This window comes from Macrosteles quadrilineatus, unplaced genomic scaffold (assembly GCF_028750875.1).
Source record: "Macrosteles quadrilineatus isolate MER2022 unplaced genomic scaffold, UCM_ALF_1.0 Scaffold_2__2_contigs__length_208266976, whole genome shotgun sequence".
Taxonomy (NCBI): Eukaryota; Metazoa; Arthropoda; class Insecta; order Hemiptera; family Cicadellidae; genus Macrosteles; species Macrosteles quadrilineatus.
In genome coordinates, this window is record NW_026542595.1 from 69,758,313 (window position 1) to 69,774,989 (window position 16,677).

A 16,677-nucleotide genomic window follows, 5' to 3' on the forward strand; every position below is an offset into this window, starting at 1 on the left:
GCTTACTCTCTCAGTTGCACATTAGATTGCAGTTTATTTTGTTACACTAATAAAATATGTTTGGGAATGAAAATGTTGAAGTAGTTTAGGCCTTCTTTTCCTAACAAAACTGACAAGACAGTAGTCTAATGACAATACTCTTGATTTGTCTTTTCTTCATGGAATACAACTACTTTGTTTGTACTTTGACAACAAATAAATCTAGAGACTCAAAAAATATAGCCTACCTAGAGTTTACCAATAGAAAAGTCCATAGTTTAACTTTGCATGATTCATTGTAATCTTGTGTCTTGTTATAAAGACGTTTTTTAAATAAAGAAATTAAAGTGACTATAACAAAATAAATATGTTACACAGATACTACAGGCCTTAATTAAATATAATTATAGAACAATGTGCTATAATTTGCAATTTTTCAGATCCCAATAATCGACGTCCCAGATTTTGGAACTCTGAGTGCTGTTACTGTCTACGACAAACTGAAGATTCAAAGTCAAAACGACAAAGAAAAGCTGCAAGAAGCCAAGGAACTTGTCTACCTCAAGAGTTTCTATGATGGGGTAAATAATAAAAAAAGGCCTTGTTGCTCAAGTAGATGATGCTCAATTATAGTTTCAGTTTAGTTAACTTGTCTGAGTTATTTTAGATGTGTGGCTTTTTGCGTTTCTACAAGCACAACCGTTGATTTGAGGGGATATTATGGTCACTTTTCATTTGAATTTAAAGGATATTGTTTTAATTAAAAATTATATGATTATTCAGTGGCGAAATACTATAAATTCAATTATTCAAAGTTTCAATCAATGGTAATTCTTAATCTATGAAGCTGTAAAAAAGGCATTAAATCATCACTTATACTTTTATGTGCAATTTTAAATTGTAAACAGGCTGTTTTGTTTAGGTGTTGACTGTTGGAAAATACAGTGGAAAGAAAGTACAAGATGTAAAGAAAGATATACAAAAAGAGCTGGTAGATGCTAGTGAAGCATTGATCTACTATGAACCAGAGAAACAGATTATGTCAAGGTTAGTAGTTTGGATCACCTACTCTCGCATCAGCACTGAATTGAAGATGTGAACAGACGCACACTGTCTCGTTGACCGGGTGTGTTAAAAAAGCCAAATTTCACTTAAAACCCTATCCCTATTGGAACTACATGAAATCGGTAGATAGTATAAATTAGTGATGGGTTGATTCCATAAATATTTAATTCATTGAATATCTCTTGCAATTACGGCAAAACTCTGAATACCCCCCGCGGTAACGGAACACCATCGTCTTCTGCGATCGTCGCAAAATTCTGATTTCCTGCTGTCGTGTGTGTAGACATTGTCATTGTCTCTCGCGGTCACGGCAAAACCCTGAATGACCGCCGCTGTAAGAGAACATCAGTATCAACTTCCACGACACCCAATAAATACAATTAAGTTAAAAAGTAATGGTGATTTTGACAGCTGTGCTCTCTTAGTTTGATGTTTTTCCCTGCAATCAAGCTCATTCAGTTATGAGCCACTTTTAATACTAGTACTCCTTTTTACCTGTAAAAACATATAATCTCAAAAAATATTTCAGTGACGTTTTGTTATTCATTATTGAATTTTAGCCTCCTGATGGCATTTAAATGCTATAAATTGGTGTAAATAACTGCATTTATGCGATCCTGTTTGTTTTCCTGTTTGTTTCGGGCTCCCTAGACATAACTATCACCCGATCACGTTGTGTCCCGTAGGCCTACCGTTTCAGTATTTTTTAGCCCTAAATGTTCCTATTTATGTCATTGCACGTGTTCGTGTTTTGTTTATTTATTTATTATAAATTGACAACCTTAGAATGAAGCGAGAAGACATCTTAACAGCCTGAAGATGACTCCTATGTGAGTTGAAACTGGTAGCAACTCAGTTACAAACAGGATCGCATAAATGCATGTATTTACACCAATTTATAGTTTTGATATTATTCATTCTTGATGTAGGTCGGGGGACGAGTGTGTAGTAGCCCTATGTAACCAGTGGTACCTGGACTACGGTGAACCCTCGTGGAAGGCCAAGGCGGAGAAGTGTCTGGAGAACATGAACACTTACCATGAAGAAGTGCGTAAGAACTTCCGAGCCTGTCTCAACTGGCTGCATGAGTACGCCTGCTCTAGGACCTATGGGCTTGGTGGGTGAAATATTTCTTACATGAAAGGAGATTAGAATGATAATTTTGTGCATATCACTACTGTGAAACCTGGAATTACTCTAATCAATATATTTTGTGTATATATATATATATATATATATAAGATTTTAATTTATCTGATAAACCCCCTACAGAGGAAGCCTACACAGGAACGTCAAACAAAATCTATACAGAAATGTAGGTAACTGCTTTGAATGGTCTTAAATTTCTCAGGTTCTAGGAAAAAATAGGCCTAATCTAAATGGGAAGTACAGTTCAGGTTGTTCAAGCGAGACCAATTTTAGGCCAGCATTCCCAGTTCTGTCACTGGACTATCAAATCATGATTCATTATCAATAGGTGAGGTTATGAGTTAAGGATGAGTGTAGAATGGAGTGAGTTGCCTTTTGTTGTGTTGATCCTGACTAAGACCAGCTGTTTCATTAGTCAGGTAAATTTACTAAAATCCCAACGATCAAGGACAGTTAGGTCCAGTTTCAAACCATCAACAAAGCAACTACTCATTGGACTTTTTGGATCAAATACAGTAAAACATAATATTTTAACAAGAAACAAGACCAGGGTTTGTAATGTTCCCTTACAAACATCTATATATAAAGCCAAAAGTACCCAAGAACTTTTGAGAAAACTACAAGTCACACCCCCATAAACCATATACTTAAAATGTTCGTCATGACGAGAAACCTTGCGCAAAATTATGAATTTTTCCATAAATTGCCCTTTAAGGTCATAATTGCTTTCCAAAGGGAACTTTCCATATACTTAATGTTAAAAATACCTCAGCTGTTCTTATTTGTATGTTATTCTTTCAATTTATTACCTTATTAAAATCTGGTGTGATTATTTGTTTGTATAGTGGGGTCGTATAGCTGCATATAGTGGCAGAATATTTCAGTTCTGGCAGAGAGGCTGCAATTTTAGGTGGTTATAGTATACAAGTTTCTGAACCTAAAACCGCCCAGACCCCAATTTTTAAGGACCTCGGTCGTCCGTAATGACGTCATCAAAATGGCGGCCGTAAGAGGATGCTGGGTCCCCATGAATTGGCTATAACGACCGAATGTCTGAACCGATTTTCATGAAATTTGGCACACAAGTGCTTGAATACATTATGTCGGCCTGGGTTGAAAATGGTCAAGTTTCATCAAGTCATTTCAAAATGGCAGCCATTCAAAACTAAAAAATTATGAGGAAAATAATTGTGAATTGTTTTATACAGGGTGAGTTTTAAATGAGTTCCCCCCTACTTTTGTATACATTTCTTAAGATATCAACTTTGAACCATGTCAGATCATTGTAGAGTAGCAAGTACTTCATTTTGACTGGGTTTACATTTTTGGCCGCCATCTTGGATCCGCCATTTTGGATACAAAGTTATTTTTTTAAATGTAAAGATAGGGTTGTGACCCACCGTTTCAAACAAAACCTTTACGCTGAATACGATGCTGCAATTCGTTAAAAAAAATGTTGATCCATTCTAAAGTTATGAGAACTTTTTATAACTTTATTTTTAGTCCATTATAACATTGTGCATTTACAAACTAAGGCCATAATCTCAAAATAGTGCTAGATAAAGATAAGTGGACACCACCATTCATTGTTGACCTATTTTCACTCGGTTATGACAGATGTATTTTTTTCAGCCGCCATCTTGGATCCGCCATTTTGAAATGTGATAAATTATTTTAAATATGAAGGTGGTGTTGTGACCCATCATTTTGAACTACTTTTTTATGTTGAATTCAATGCCGCAATCCGTTTTTCATTGTCATGTTTGGTTTTTGAAATATTGACATTTTAAATCAAAATAATTGTTATAAATTTTATCAAGAAAGCTTGATAACAAAAAACGGATAAAATAAAAACTAGTCGAAATGAAGTAATCGCTACTCTACAATTATCTGACGTGGTTCGGAGTTGATATCTTAAGAAATGTATAAAAAAGTAGGGGGGGAACTCATTTAAAACTCACCCTGTATAAAACAATTCACAATTATTTTCTTCATAATTTTTTTAGTTTTGAATGGCTGCCATTTTGAAATGACTTGATGAAACTTGACCATTTTCAACCCAGGCCACATAATGTATTCAAGCACTTGTGTGCCAAATTTCATGAAAATCGGTTCAGGCATTCGGTCATTATAGCCAATTCATGGGGACCCAGCATCCTCTTACGGCCGCCATTTTGATGACGTCATTACGGATGACCGAGGTCCTTAAAAATTGGGGTCTGGGTGGTTTTAGGTTCAGAAACTTGTATACTATAACCACCTGTGTCTAAGGAACATGTCGGCCTTAGTCACTAACAAGACTACAAGATCGCGCCACTCATCCTACACTCATCCTTCACTCATATTTGGGTTAAAATACGCACATAGTGGCGTCCCCATCTTAAATAATTGATAATTGATTGAATAATTGATAAAATTGCAGCCTCTCTGCCAGAACTGAAATATTTTCCTGCTACCCAACCTGACTAGTAATGCTGTATTCTGTTTTGTTTATTTCAGCTTAACTTTTATCAATAGTTTTTTCATAATACTTATGAAGTCAAACGGGTTGAAGCCCGTGGGTAAAAGCTAGTTTTCATAATGCCTAGTCCTAGGCATAGATTGTACAAAAAATACACTAATTTATTACTTTACCCTATTAATAAAATAAAATAAAATAACCCCTATTAATAAAATACTAGTGTACATGTTGCTCGAATTCGAGCAATTGCAGTTATTTAAAAACGAATAACAGTCATATTTACAATGAATTTAAGAGTCAACTCAAAGATTACTGATGTGTAACTCAGACCATGTTTATCTTCGTTATTGATAAACCTAAAGCATTCCGGCCGGTTTTCTCCTTCTCAAAACACAGGTCATTGATAGAGAGCCAATTGAGAACGAAAAGTCGTTTTGGGTTAGTGCTAAGGGTGCATTTGTAACCTAATAGTTGAGATTGCCCAGGGTCAGGTGCTGACTGTGATGAGTTAAGCCTATTACGCGCCAGCGTTCTGTAGCTGCGGTCGTTATCACGATTACGCCTCATGTCTATGTTTCGTTGTCGTCACGTCGGAGGCATTTAAAAGAAAAAACAACAAATAAACAAATTATAGCAACACAAAACAACGATAAATGCACAAATTTAAGTTACAATCATACTAACACGACCCATCATAGCGACACAAAACAATGACAAATACACAAATCTAAGATACAACCATACTAACACGATCCGTCTTAAGGGGTTATGTTTACACAAACTCAAATAGTAAATAAATGTACTCAATGCGTTTCATATGGTTTCATTGAATTGAAAAATAAATAACATTTAAATTATACAGCTGATCAAAATTTAAACAATTATGTTCTTCATAAGGATAACATGGGAACTTTCAAAGCCACTGGGGCAGAGCCCAAGGGACTTTTTCAAAAATGTAAGGCCAGTTTGCAAATCTACGTGACACGCTCTTTCCAATAAGACGTCAATAGATAAAATCGGTTAAGAAATAGCGGAGGAGTTCAACCGACAAAGTTTCGTGTAGCGTATTAATTATATAGATGTATATAACATGAATAAAGATAGCTCTTACTCATTATGACACAATCTTAAATCTGCAATTCTTCTCTTTTGGCGCAGAGTGCAAAGTATACTGCATGCACAAACTTGTCTTTCGCCGCTTCTTTTTCATGTTCTATTTTTAGCGAGTACTCAAATCTTTTCTCCTACTAACACTCGTAGACTTGTGTTACATATGTTATTGTTAATCTCATGTTTTGTAGGCACCAAGCTGCCCTGGGACGAGCAGTGGCTGATAGAGTCCTTATCAGACTCCACCATCTACAATGCCTACTACACTGTGGCTCATCTCCTACAGGGAGGGACCTTCAAGGGAGAGAAAGGAAACCAGCTCAAAATCAAGTATGTTGTCATTTCATTGATCAAACTTTGGTAACAATAGTGTACAGTCAGTTTGGAGCCAACATGGTTTTAGTCATTAGAACACGAAGCATTCTATGCTGTTGTGGGTTTCTACTAGAAGTTGGTATCAAAACAACAAAAATTAAACATATTTATCATTAAGTATTAAAAAGATATACTAAAATTGCTAAAACTAGAACACATAAAGTTGGTAGTTGTTTCCCAATAGGACATGTAGAACTCCCAACTTCTTAAATTACAGGTCAAGGATAGTTGTATAGAGTCTTTTCCAGCAATTTAATAGGTACATCATACCTTTGACTTCTTTATTGAAGTGTAACAACAATCTTAATACATTTTTCTTAGTAGTTCTTCTTTGTAACACCATTAATTTGGTTAGAATTTCAGGTTCTTTGTCCAAAGAGTTACTCTTAGGCTCTGAACATAATGTTGATACTCCTTAATGTTTTACAGTAACTAGGCCTTTACAGAATTCTGAAAGGGAAATTAGGACTTCAAAAGTTGGGGAACAGATTTTAGACTTTGTTAGTTTCACTGCATTTGACTCTGGTATTTAAAGCATGGTTTCTGAGTGGTTATATTGCTCGCCTTATATTTTGAAGGTGGCTGGTTCAATAAGAAGAAAAGTCAGTAGCCTTTTGAACCTTTTGAGCTTTCCTTAAACATTGGACTTATAGGAAAAACTTCAGACTAAAGACACAGCCGATCTTAGTCTGTAACAAGCCTCACCCCGTTCTGCTCCCTGCATTCATACTTTGCGCTAACGTATGTACTCAAAGTACTTCCCTGCCTTAATAATGAGTTTCAGAAATATACCATCAGTAAGATTATCAGAGATTTTTCTCAGAGGAGTGGTGCATTTGACTCAACATTCAGGTTCTTGTGAGTCTTCTAGATGATCACCCTCAATCAAACCAAGTGTTTGGCAATACTAATGAAGTGTAATGTTGCCCAGGGCGGAGCAGTTGACTCCTGCAGTGTGGGACTATGTGTTCCTTCCAGAGGCTCCCTTCCCATCAGACACCACTATCAAGCGGCCGAGTCTGGAGTTGATGAAGCGGGAGTTCCAATACTGGTACCCGGTGGACCTTCGTTGCTCCGGCAAGGATCTCATACAGGCAAGTGAAGACATAAAATAATCTCTAGAGTGAAATTACGAGTACTCTATTCTTTCCAATCGTGGTTTTTAATAAGGATTAACATTTCATTTAACTGGAGAAAATATTGGTCAACGATTTGGATGGATTGCTGTAACTCATTTGAAACGTCGCCAGTATTTTATCTGTGCGACAGACTCATCTCCCACAATACTAAGATTTGTCAGCCTTTTTTGACCTGGAATCCTACTTTCTAATTCAACTCACCAAATCCACCTAGATACTATAAAATCATCACCTTAAACAAGAAACAGTTTTCCAAATTCACGTTTGAAATATTTTTTAAACTATCTTGATTGCTGATTATTTCTTTGAATTTGCAATATCTAATTATTATTATTTTAGAACCACCTGACATTCTTCATCTACATCCACTGCGCCATCTGGGAGAACCACGAGGAGTTCTGGCCCAGAGGAATCAGAGCCAACGGACATCTTCTGCTCAACTCAGCAAAGGTGACGTCTCCTCTACCTTCCCACTTGCAATCCTCAAATTCAATATCAATTTGGATTCAGACACTATTTTGGAGTATATTTGAGTAGCTTAGTACCTTGGAGTACAGGGGTTTATTACATCATGAAAAACTGTCACACATAATAATTATTTTGTCTTATTTTAGGACTTAATCTCAGAGGGTATACTGAAGAGAAATGTTAGGTAAAATACGAGGGTCGTCTCAAAAGTAAGTTACACATCTATACTTATTTAATACGCAAGCAGATATTTTGTGACAATTACTCCTCCGAAACTACTGAACCGATTGTCATGTTTTTGGTGTCATTGGAAAGAGCGTAACGTGAAGTTGTGCAGGAAACTTTCTTTTTAAGGAAATAATTAGAGAGTGAGGCCCTGAGGCCCTTTAAAGTTTCACATTTCTCCATAAGGATAACATGGGAGATGATTTTTATTTACAGAAACATATGTTTGTTACTTGAAAATAGTCAAAGTCTACTACATAATAATTTATTGCTGTGTGTTATGACTGTTAATGTATACTACATTTCAATCAAGGATTGTGTACCTTAAAGTTTACCCATAATGGATCTTAATAGGCCCTACTTTATTTTAATGTTGGGAATAGTAAAATTTAGTTGAGAATAAGTTACCATGATTTAGAAAACTTTACTATAATAGTTTATGTATTTAAACTCACAAATCTTTGACATTATTAAATCGTTTTATGTAAATAAAACAGCTGATTGACAAATCAAACAAATCATCTACTTCATGTGAATAATGTTGTTACACAAACATAGTTTTTTTTTACCAATAACTTGAGTCTTTTTTACTTCTGGGTGTATTTTGAGTTTGCAGTTATGAAAGCACCGAGGCAAGTAACTTTTATCTAATTTTCTTTATAAACTAACAGTATTAATGAATTAGTACATGAACTTGACAAGTTAGGTAATTAACTGTCAGTATGGCAAGGGGAAGAAGAGTGGGTCCTCGAAAACAGACAAAGGCGGAGACATCCATCAGAAAATCCAACTGAGTTTTTAAATATAGAGGTCAGTGTATTGCCAAGACTCAGATTAGACTAATAAAAGGGGGCAGTGGTTTTATTGATGTGGAATATTAATACATCAAAAGGGCCTCATTAATGGCACAAGGCTTCATGTGATCAGAATGGTTAACAGCTTAATAGAATGTAAAGTCTTAACCGGGACAAGTAAGTGGGGACATATGTTGATTTCGAGGATAAAAATGTGCCCGTCTGAAACAAACTTAAGTTACCTTTTAAAATGGAAAGATGCTAATTTATGTTATCTTTGGCATTTGCAGCACAAACCCTTTATTTAAAGATCAGCACTGTTCTTACCCAGATCAATTTCAGTCATGAGCAACTATATTGTATGTTGTTTTAAGTAAGGCTACATCTTTTAATAGGATACGCATATTCATTACGGAAAATTCTGACCAGGGTAATCTTCCTGAAGGTAACTTTAAGACTAAAATCGTAGTATTCGTGGAAGTGCTTTTGTGATAAAAATATTGTTTTTTAGTGTTTATTTTTAAAAGTATATTCTTCAAACAGCATTGTAAGACCCTCAAAATATGCTTCATAGGCCTTTTGGTTTGATATGATAAAATGTTTTGTTAAATGTGTTTTAAAATCTTTAACAAATAACTAGGAACACACTTGAACTTGAACACTTATTAATATACTAAATATAATACACATACAGCTAGAAAATGACTGGACTGCTTCCCTTCTAAGGCTTTATTATTACTGTATTAAATTTTCGACGTCGAGTCAATATTAATAACAGGATGAATTTGTTTTCTAAATTCATATGTTATTTTGCGGGGCATTGAGCCGCACAGGTTCACTAGTTTGTTTTAAATCACAGCGTCGAGCGCTAGAAAGCTGGGAGTCGCGGGGAATTTTCATCTGGATGTAGTGGCAACACTGTAAAGGTCGCGGCCGCCTACGGCACTTGCCCCTCCAGTATCGCTCCGGCCATCATGGAGACACCACTTGTTCCCACCGCCGATTGTGAAATCCGTGCAGTAATTAGATTTTTGACTGCAAAGAATAAAAATGCGATCGAAATTCATCGAGAATTGTGAAGTGTTTATGGTGAAAATGTGATGTCTAGTCCAATGGTTTCCCGCTGGCGTCAATCGTTTATTGATGGACGAAAATCGTTACACGATGAACGACGAAGTGGCCGCCCGTCCACTTCCCGCGCTTTGACAGTTGTTGAAGATGTCCGCAAGGTCATTGACACCGATGGGATGTTTTTGGCCATCCACCTTACTCTCCTGACTTGGCTCCAAGTGATTTTCATCTCTTCCCGGAGTTGAAGCGGCATTTAGGCGGGAAGCGCTTCGAAAACGAAGACGAACTGAAACGGGAGGTGGAACAAGGGCTAACCAAAATGGCGGCAGAGTGGTATGATGCTGGACTAAAAAAACTGTTGCCACGTTATAAAAAATGCCTTGAAAAAGATGGCGACTACGTAGAAAAATAGTCTATGTATGTATCTTTTAAAATATACCCTTTTCAAACCAAATTTGGCTTTTTTATTTATTTTGGAAATAGGTGTAACTTACTTTTGAGACGACCCTCGTACTTTGTTACTTAGAAAGTATCAATGAAAATTGGCTATTTGGTCCAAATAAACCAAATAAAACCAGCAACCTTTAGATTTGATGCCAAGCTTTATATCCAATATGCAACTGAGACGATATACTGTTCTTTTCAATTTTTGTTCAGTAAAATAATAGAAATACAATAAATGTAGATATACTGTTACTGCAGATTTCATAATCTCTATCTTCATGATTGTTTTATACAGATGTCCAAATCGGAAGGTAACTTCCTAACACTGACAGATGCCGTTAACAAGTTCAGTGCAGACGGGATGCGACTGTGTCTGGCAGACTCCGGAGACTCTGTTGAAGACGCAAACTTTGTCGAGAGCACTGCAGATGCAGGTGAGAAAACCTAACCTAACCTATTATAAACAGAAAAAACAACTGTTATTAACACTTACAACATTTACATTTAAATTTTATTTTGAGAAAATCTTTAAATTGTGTTTTTTTTTTATTCACTAATACTTTGGTTTATAGGACTTAAACACTTACAATTTGATCTAAGAGAAGTCAACGATAAAGTAGGTTACATAGCTTGTTGTGTTGACCCTCTGCTATGTAACAATCTGTGGGTTGATGACAATAAGACATCTAACCTGGTTTATCATTGTAGATGCATCAATCCTGGTGACAAAATATTGAATAAACAAATAGGTGTGTTATTTGATTATAAAAAAATACATTGAATACAAATTATTTGTAAAATTATTCAAGTCTATAAAAAATGTGACTTACCACTTAGAACTTACCCTTACAAGGTTTTAATACCCAAGAAAGTGTTTGGCCTCGTTAACTAACTGCCTTCACTTCCTCCGATCCTCTGCGTTCATCACTGGCTCTGTGAACTCTGTTTAAAAGGTTCTTTTTTTTGTGCTGATGAGTTTACTTGACATTATATATGTGTTATCTAAGGGCTGAAACATCGTGACAACCTTTTTTACCAACAGTGATGAGAAATGTCCTCACAAAGCAATCTCATGTATTCGGTTAGCCTCTCTTGTATTTTGATCCCACCTTTTCTTTGGGAATCCAGAGGGTCTTCTTCCATCTAAAGTTTCATTCCATATTTGTTTTTACCACAGCTTCATCACTCCTCTTAATGTCAGGTATTCTCAGGTGTCTGTTTTTTGCTTCATCAAACAAATAAAAGGATAATTTTCAGTTTCATACTATCATAGTGGTGTAGTTTTTATGTGCAATGGTGCTCTTAATGTTAACAATAAAGCCGTTGACTATGAATAGGACCCTGTGTCTAAAAGTCAATGATACAATTAACCCACCTTGTAGTAGCAATATGAAAACATAAGATGTTAACTGTCCTCCTAAACATTGTAACTGTTTTGTATTTTTCTACTAATTTACGATCTGACGACTTAACCTAAAACAATCAAATTAAACATGCAAGCCAGCAACAAACATTACTATCAATTCCTCACCACAAAAACAGAAAGATAAGTTGTAGGCCATCTACATTTACATCTACATTTTAAAATATTCAAATTGCCATATTAATTCTTGCAGGTATCCTTAGACTGTACAACTTCATTGAGTGGGTTAAAGAAGTGATGCACACAGAAAACACATACCGCACTGGACAGGCTACTTCATTCAACGATCTTGTATTCCTCAGGTAAGTTTGTTTACAATTACAACCTGTCAGTAAATTTGATCTGAATTCTCACCAATTCATTTGATTCTGTAGACAATATCACTGTTCATTAAACAATTAGAAACTATAAGAAACATCACGGCTTGGAATTCATCTTATGGAACGAAAAAATAAACTAAAATAACCCACTTAACTCTTCTTTGATACATTAAATTTTAAGACGGAAAATAATAATATTGTAGGTCATGTTACTACTCTAAATATTTCTTGGAACTAAGGTGAATTATGTAATCTATAATATTAAAACGAAAGTGTGTTTTTTTATTTCACGATTCTGAATCAACCACTCGACGGATTTTCACGATTTTTGTGTTGAAAGCAAGATAATTTTGAAAACTAGGGAATGTCGAAGCCATAATTTTAGTTTAGGGTCCCAGTTTTTTAGAAATTAAGTTTTAATTTTTAAAAAGTCTAGCAGCCGACGCTAAGATTCTAAACTAGCTTTTGGCATTAAATAATTTGCTTAACATAACAGCTGTAAACATTCAGCTTTTGTGTCACAAATTCAGCATTTGGATAAAAATGTAAAGACATACTTAGGGTTGACTTATTTATACTATGTGTAATGCTAATCATTGATACGTTCAATTCTTCTGTAGGAGGATGAGAGATTAATGAAATATACATAGTAAAATACTAGGATGTTCAAATTATTTTTAAAGCAATCTTTGTAATCTTCGATTTATTTTATAGCAATATAATTTGTTTTAACTAACAGCTGGTTACATATAAACTATGGGACTATGAGGTTATTTTATTTTTGTCATTGATTATAGGAAATAAGTAAGATTAGTAGAGATAATTAGACCACAGTTTTAACCAAAATTAATTAAACCACAGTACAAATCGAGGCTCTGTACACGAGTCTTAATAAAAAAGGATAAAAGCAAATTATTTTACTGCTCCACTTTTCAAGGAAAGATTAGACAAATAACAATGTTTACATGTTTTAATTCTTCATGGTAGCTTTTTGTTTACAATTAATGTTTGTCTGCTTTAACTTTGTTTGGATTAGGCCCGGAAATATTGATGTCATTCAAAGAAGATCAAGAATAATCAGGAATCACGATTTTAAATTACCACCACAACCTCAGCCGGGTTTTATACAAAGAAACAGATGGATGACATAGATTGAACACAACACCAACATTGACCTAGGATACTGCAATTAGACAAACCATCCTTTTTATGAAATCGTGTTCAGTTGTGGTTACGTTTGGGGGTGCCTATATCAGCGCCCCCAAACGTGAAAATATCACTTTTATTTCGACTATGAATATATTGTAGTTTAAATTAACTAATATGGGAAATGACGATGTACATTTATTCAATGAGGGTGGGTAATTATCAAGGATAGAACTGATAATGGTATGGATAATAAACATTGACAATTACGTCATTAGCTTTACTAGCGTGTTTACTTTTTATATTCCTGCTACATGTGACCGGTTTTTTTTTTCAAATGAATGTTATTTAAACCAAACAGCTGTTTTAAAACAAACTGTTATTGTTTTTACTTTTCTTTGTTTACGCTTATTTATTTAGCAATTAAATGCAGTGAAATTAATATAAAGGATAGGTGTGACGATTAGTTTTGATGTTAGGACACCAAAGTTAAATTATGTGTACTGTGAATTTTATTGGATACTATCGTTTTGTTTTAGGTCTTTTCTATTCAGACCTACTGGAAATTGTGTATAGTAGTTGTAGTGTGGTGATAATAATTATGGAAGAGGCATGTATGCTATGGAAGGTGGTATCGTTGACTAGGTCTATACACTTCTCAATTGACTATTTCTCTCTCTACTGTAGGCTACTTATAATCAGTGTGCGTCTGTGCGAATCGGCTGCAAATCTCACTTCAACGCGTTTAACATCGTAAAAATTGCAGAATTGCTGTTTTATTGTAAAATTATCGGATTTAAAATGCATATCGTATAGGCCTATGATGGAATAAAAACATATTTGATCACTAAACATGTGTTTACAACATGATTTTTCACATTAAAACTGCAAGAAACTTTGCCTTTGTTTGTGTAAACTAGCTGATCTGAATTGTACACGGTTTTAACTGACTACTGAATTCCCGTACGTAGGACGGGCTAACACCTCGTTAGGTATTAATATGATAGTATAAGATAGAAACAAGTAAAAATTCTATTCACTAATTCACCTACTCACCTCAAATTTGGTATGAAAATTAATAGAAAATAAAATTAAGTTAATTTATATCATCACATTTCTAAATTTTCTTCCATTAAAAAAAATTCAAAGAGATAGTAGAGCCATAGGTTTGACTCACTGACCAGGTCACCGTCTGCCTGAGCAGCTCCAAGCGTGCACAATATGGCAAATGTGCAGCATCTAATGTGTCAAGAGGTTTTCAGCCTTGCCAACAATTCACCCCCATTATCATTTTATATCTTGCTTCTTCTATGGTTGTCCCCAGACTGGGGATGTCCTTCAATATTTGGCCCTTTCATTCATACTTTGCATTTACCCTAAAGTGGGTTCAGTTGGTATTGATAAGTAAGCAACTGGATAAGGCTATTACATATCACACCAAACAGTACAATCCTTCCCTAGGTTATATGGACAGATCTTGTCCTGCCTGAGGTGTGTGGATAGTGAAATTTCATTTTGGATCAGATTCAGGTTGATTAGTTAAGGCTCGATTCGGATTGGATATTGGGAGGTTCCGATTCAGATATTTTATGATCGGTATAGTTTGGTCACTATTGGATGCTAGCATAAATATATTGTCTCAATGTTATCAACATTGAAACAAGGTTAGTTCAATATTGCCCCATTACTAATCAACTTGGTAACAATATTGTTAAAACGTTTTCTTGATATAAAAATAAATTTTCTTGATTATGTTGTCTTAATATTTGTCAACATTGTTTCAATTTTCAATGTTATTTGGGGAAATTAGGCCAATATTAAGAAAATGTAATAACTTTTTACAGATTCTTCAAGCTCTTAAAAGCCTGGAAGTAATTCTCTCTTTTAGCGGTTATGATGATTAATCTGTGGACTTTGACTGGAAGTCAGTTGAATGTTTTATATGCCAACACTAAATAACTGTCCTTACTCCACTCAAGTAAGACCACGGATTGTTTAAGATTTGTACAGCATATTGCATTGTAATGGTGTAGATTATTGTGGTCATCTTGTCAACTGATCTCCAGATCAAATATATTGACCTTATTTAACTGGTCAAGAAGTGGAATGCTTATGTCAGTCAGCACAACAATTTATAATCCAACAACACATTCAGCCTACTTGCACAATATTTTCAAACACTTTCCCTTGACATTATAACCTGTTTCATAATCTTATCAAATATCTACAAAGAAAGTGATTTGTTTACAAGTTGCGGTTGTGTTTTAGTGAGATGAACCAGAAAATCAAGGAAACGGATGAGAACTACAACAAGATGTTGTTCAAGGAGGCACTGAGGACTGGCTTCTTTGAAATGCAGCTTGTGAGAGACAAGTACCGAGAGCTCTGTCAGGTCAGCGGTGGTATGCATCGTCAACTTATCATCAGGTAACAGCACATTATACAGGATTGAATTGCTAGAATGTGAGTTTAGCCGACAAGGAATTTAAGAACCCTCACTGTTTACGGTTTAATTGTCCTCGACTATTATGTTTGTCAAGAACAAAATTTCAATCCACCAAACAAAGAAAACAATTGTAACTATAATACATGTTATATAAATAGGCCTAACTGTGTAATAGAAATCATAAATTAGAGCTCTTAAAGAAAAAGACTGTCAATGCAGGACGTGATTTTATCTTAAAATTTATTCCTTTTAAAATTAAAACAGAACTAAAACCCAGTATTAAAAATACCTTTTAAGGCCTATTTAATGGACTTGTCCTTCTTGTCCTTATACTCTTTAGATGAATTGAAAATGGCTTTATCTTAGTTTTAAGTATTAGTTTTAATTTATTTGACGCTATTAATGTACAACCATGACTTTTTGGCTTTGTTGCATATGGCCATCTTCAGATCATGCGACTTTACATCTCTGAATATGGCTATATGCAACAGGGCTGAAATGCCATCATACAATGTTGGTGATTTTACACAGTGGTGTCTAGTCCAAAAGACGGAGAAACACTTGTAATATGTCTTGCAAGTAAGAGTTTCAATCATGAGGGAGCAATATTCTAATTCTTACCTCCCAGTGAAACATGTGAGTAGAAAGAAGAATTTTAATGGACTAAAAGTTAACACTTTGCCAATCTATATCATTTATGTCAAACTTTCTCTTATGAGTTTTCTACTGTGTAATATAAAATTTAAGATGTTTTTGAATAAAACTAAATCCACCTGTAAGTCTGATCTCTTAAACATGTTACAGGTTTATTGAGTTACAAGCCTTGTTGTTGTCACCGATCTGTCCACATGTGGCTGAGCACGTCTACTCTCTCATTGGAAAGGTATTTTGCTACAATCAAGAGATAATCATGTCTCTTACTTCTGCTTTTGCTTGTATAAATGATAAAAATATTTAAGCCTTGATCCATTGAATTCTGTTCCAATGAAGGCAAAGGTTAGGTTTTTACTGATCTAAAATAAGTTGTAAATTTTTAAAAGCACATCTATCTAGGCCTAGAAG

The 16,677-nt window shown here is 34.9% G+C and overlaps 1 protein-coding gene across 1 annotated transcript in view; it reads left to right on the forward strand.

Moving 5' to 3' along the window:
- The window catches only part of LOC128985554 (leucine--tRNA ligase, cytoplasmic-like), a 47,864-nt gene that overhangs the window by 12,837 nt on the left and 18,350 nt on the right, over window positions 1-16,677 (forward strand). Inside the window, exons 9-18 of the mRNA XM_054405153.1 lie at window positions 420-560; window positions 902-1,026; window positions 1,974-2,161; window positions 5,956-6,094; window positions 7,071-7,233; window positions 7,618-7,728; window positions 10,576-10,714; window positions 11,897-12,005; window positions 15,438-15,596; window positions 16,420-16,498. Of these exons, the coding sequence (XP_054261128.1) occupies window positions 420-560; window positions 902-1,026; window positions 1,974-2,161; window positions 5,956-6,094; window positions 7,071-7,233; window positions 7,618-7,728; window positions 10,576-10,714; window positions 11,897-12,005; window positions 15,438-15,596; window positions 16,420-16,498 (1,353 nt within the window). The remainder of the gene's footprint in view (window positions 1-419; window positions 561-901; window positions 1,027-1,973; window positions 2,162-5,955; window positions 6,095-7,070; window positions 7,234-7,617; window positions 7,729-10,575; window positions 10,715-11,896; window positions 12,006-15,437; window positions 15,597-16,419; window positions 16,499-16,677) is intronic.